General features: G+C 35.4%; 1 protein-coding gene across 1 annotated transcript; it reads right to left on the bottom strand.

Annotated features, from left to right (window-relative positions):
* Positions 1 to 471: 471 nt before the first annotated feature.
* LOC110664527 (G-type lectin S-receptor-like serine/threonine-protein kinase RKS1) lies at positions 472 to 3,289 on the bottom strand. Its single transcript, XM_058141530.1, is given in 5 exon segments — positions 472 to 750; positions 913 to 990; positions 992 to 1,113; positions 1,231 to 1,362; positions 1,879 to 3,289. Coding segments are annotated over 5 exon segments (1,962 nt in total). The 5' UTR covers positions 3,230 to 3,289.
* Positions 3,290 to 4,483: the final 1,194 nt, after the last annotated feature.

The following is a 4,483-nucleotide window of genomic DNA, read 5'->3' as shown; positions in this document are numbered from 1 at the left end:
ACTCTCATCATAATAATGCTGTTTTTACGCATTGATTATCTCTAGCAATAGAACCCCAAAACTAAATACATCAGATTTTATTGAAAATATGCCTTGCATTGCAAATTCAGGTGACATATAACCACTGCAATAGAACAAATAAGTATGATAAAAATTGTGGATATTAAGTACTACAAAATCATCAATTTTTGTTTCTTTCTAGATCATACTTACTACGTTCCAACAACACGATTTGTGTTTGCTTCAACTTGATCACCTCAGAATATTACGCCATGCCAAAATCGATATTTTGGATTCATTGATGCATCTAGCGAACATTACTTGCCTTGAGATCTCTATGAATGATTCTTAATCTCGAGTCTTTATGTATATATTGAATCCCTCTAGCAATCCACAAATAATGTTATGGCGCGTTGGCCAATCTAACGATGATCTTTTATTTTCATACGGAATAAAGTTGCTCAAATTTCATCAAATCAATGCATTGATGCAATTATAAATTCGAGTTCTAGCAGACATCTCGTTTTGAAAGGACATACCAAAAATAAAAGAGTCCAAGCTTTTGTTTGGCAGGAATTCATAGATTAACATCTTCTCTCGTTCTTGGATGCAATAACCTAAGACTCTTACAAGATTCCTGTGTTGGAGTTTTGCGATTAAAGTAACTTCGTTCTTAAACTCTTCGTTCCCTTGTCCAGAATACTTTGACAGTCTTTTAACTGCTATTTCCTTTTCACCATATAGCAGACCCTGAGAAGTAATGTAAACCAAATGCACATAACTCAAAGTTCAACCTTAGTTTAGTGGCATTGGAGTTGTTTTCCAGAACTGTGAGGATTTCCTTCTTGTACATATAAAAAAAAAGGTTCACGTTAGGAAAGATATTTGAGAGAATTAGAAAGGGTAGGTTACCTTATAAACGGAGCCAAAACCACCCTCTCCAAGCTTGTTAGCATCTGAGAAATTATCGATGGCTGCGGCTATAGTCTTTGAGATCAAAGCATGGTAAATCTGAAATTCCAACTTCATCACTCCCCTTTCCACTCTGAGAATCTTCCAAGTATGTTGCACTTGTGGTGAAATTAAACAAAGATTTGCTGCGTCTGTCTCTAGCTGATCATTTATAATTAACAAATTAATTGTTTAATTTGGAAAAAAAAACAAAGATTTACCTTGTAAATGATCTATTACAACATACAAATTAGACAAACCACCAAGAAATTTGATTACCTTTTCTCTTCCTCGAGCGAAACAATATCTTTGAGAAGGCTAGAAGAAATAATGTTCTGACAATAATAGAAACTATCATTATTGCTTGCACTCCCTTCTTGGAAAGAGGACCTTTCGACTTACCATATTTAGCTGAAATTAAGTAGAAAAATAGCAACGTGAACAATGTTATGAAAATGAAAAAGAAAAATTTTAATTAGGATTTTAGTCATGCGAAAAATTTTTGTCAAAACTTAATTTTTGGTCAATCCATGATATAAACACGTGGGATCCATTAACTCAGCCCCGTCTAGAAAATCAAGCAAAGAGATGTCCCATCTTAACAAATGACTAGTTGAAATGTCAATTCGCTTTGTCTTAATCAAGCTATAATGGTGATTTGTATTATTGACTATTAAGGCTAGCTAATGGGTATTTCTCCTCCTTCAAAAGTATAACAAATAAGAATAATTTGATTTTGAATTTTTTTAAATTTATTAATTTTTAAAGTTTATAAGAAAAAGAGAATATTGCTTTTCACTGTGTAATCAAATACATTACTCCATATATATATATATATATATATATATATATATATATATATATATATATCATTCATTTTCCTAGAAAATGAAGTATAGAGTAATCCAAAAGGAACCTAATAGAGACTCGATCCTAATCCTATTTGATCAATCAGAACAAAGAAAAATGAATATATATAATAAAGAAGTTGGTAGCAAAACAGAGAAATGCCTAACTCAGCTGCGTCCACACGTACATATATGTCCTGTCCCACACTGGAATAGGTTCTCGTATCAACCAAATCTCCATACCATCTCATACACCCAAACCCTCTCTCATCTGCACTTGTGTAAGCCGTGCAGGAACAATTCTTCAAGCACTCTTGCTCACATACCTTCAAGCTCAAGTTCATGTCCGCTTGTGCCTTTGTAGTGTCTGGAACTCTCACGCGTTCCATCTTCACGAACCCTTCCCCACTTTGACACGTTGACACGCCGGCTTTCCTGATACAACCACCTGAGCCATCTCTCAGGTACCAATCCCTTGGTGACTTTGGTTCGAATCCTGGCAAACATTTGCATATGAAACTATCAGAATCATATGGATCGCAATTACTATTTGCACCACATTCGCCATAGTTATCACATTGTTCTTTCGGGGCGGACCAAAACCCGATCCACCTATGGTCTCTTTGATTCCACGTGGCCCGTTGCACGTTTCCTGACTCGTTGAACATCATTCTCGAGACGAGAGACGGATTAGTCAAACCATACGCGATGGATACCTCACCCTTATTGTTCACAAAACTGACATTAAAGATGTAATTACGTGTCATCTCGGGTACTCCGCTCCATCTTTCTCCTGTCCATGGTCCGCCTCGCCACCACCGAACAGAACCCTTATATAGAAACAACTGAGGCACCCCACTTGGATCGATTCTGTAGACAATGTCACCTGTTCCAGGGTCATCTTTTGATTTCCAAGAAGTAAGAACCCAATTCTTGCCAGTTCTTGTGTTCAATCCAAGCTTCATGTTAGGAAGTAAGGTATCTGTAGGATAATCAAAGCTTTGCCATAAGAACCTTTCAGTATCCCGCTGAAGCAAAACAAGATTTCCCGAATCCTGGAGCTGAGCCATGGAATTACTCGTTGATGTAGAGAAATTGGTGGACCAGAGAGGAATAGTTTGGTTTTTCTCGTACAAGACAAGGTTACCTTGACTGTTGATAGTGAGTACCCCAGAAGCATCATTGACAGGATTATCTCTATTTCCCACCCAGACAACGGTTTGTTCTGAAACTTTGTTGTACCAAATTCCGACGTAGCGACGAGTAGAAGTGCCTGGGCTGAAGAACCCAAGTGCGAAACGTTCTCCTTTAGAGACTAAAATATCACCATCTTTGATGAACTGGGTTGGCGTTATAGTGTCAATAGATATGCAGAAGTGGAAAAACAGGAAGAGAAGCGATGTGGTGAGAGACCCTTTTGCTTGATTCATGACAAATCCAGGAAGAGTATACTGGAGAGGCTGTGCGTGGAGTATTTTTAAGCGTAGCTGGGTTATTTAATGAGCGGAACCACCTAATAATTAAAGGACAACTGCTACAAAAAATATCTGTTGAATCATGGACCAGCTAAACATCAACTCAAAGCACCGGCAAAGATATAGGACAAAATTAAGGGTGAAAGACTTTTTTTTAAAAAGCTTAGATTTTTATTAATAATAAGAGCCATGAAAAGCTAGAAAGGATCAAAGATTTTGCCAAATATATACTTCTATATCACTTAATATATTTGGAATTAACTCATTTTATACCTGAATTAAAATGATAAATTTATAAAAATTATAATAATTAAACATAAATTAATCATGTCATCAATAGTTTATTAAAAAAGGTCACAGATGATCTCTTTTATTGTTGATTATACTCTAAATTTTGCTAATTGTGCTTTAAGTGAGATCATTTTTTAAAATTTAGAAGGCAAATTTATCAATTGTTTTTCTGTTGAAAATTTAGAGTAAAATTCAGTGCATAGCAATAAGTGGGACAATTTTTAACTTTTTTTTTTGTAGACAAATCATTAAAGACATGATTAATTTATATTTAATTGTTATAATTTTTATAAGTTTAAGTATTCAATAAATTGAAATTTTAATTGAGATGTTCAATATGTTAATCTCTAATTGTAGTTGTCACGAACCAACCTATGAATTTGGGCCGGCACTAGGACACAGGCGACCTAAAGCCGAGGCCGTAGTAAGCATAACTATACATTAACACAACTCTAAGGCCCATTTGGGCCCACTTTCAAGAAACCAACCGAATAGAGTCCGACCATAAAGTGGACCTTTCAGCGGGAATTTTGACTCACGAGCACATGAACAAAATATATCATCAATTGGGGAGCTCAGCTCACCCTCCACATACTCATATCAGCATCAAAAAATAAATGGGAGCTCAGCTCCCTCATCCAATCCATCAAACATGCATATAATAATTTTACAGGTCCACATGACAATATATATTATAGACCCGAATCATTTAAATATCTCTAACACATGCGAAAATTCTAGGAGTAAATAAAATTATACAAATATTGATAAACAACCTGCGAAGAAGAAAAGCAGGTTAACCACAATAAAATCCTCTTGTAGCCTGAAAAAATATTAAACAGGAGTGAGCGTTCGACTTAGAGAGTAAAATATCAATTTTAACCATAATCTCTATAACTATCTAAAACTAATGCACCC

The sequence above is a fragment of the Hevea brasiliensis genome, unplaced genomic scaffold (genome assembly GCF_030052815.1).
Source record: "Hevea brasiliensis isolate MT/VB/25A 57/8 unplaced genomic scaffold, ASM3005281v1 Scaf128, whole genome shotgun sequence".
NCBI lineage: Eukaryota > Viridiplantae > Streptophyta > Magnoliopsida > Malpighiales > Euphorbiaceae > Hevea > Hevea brasiliensis.
Note: the sequence above shows the minus strand (reverse complement) of the source record. Positions and strands in the feature narration are given on the sequence as shown.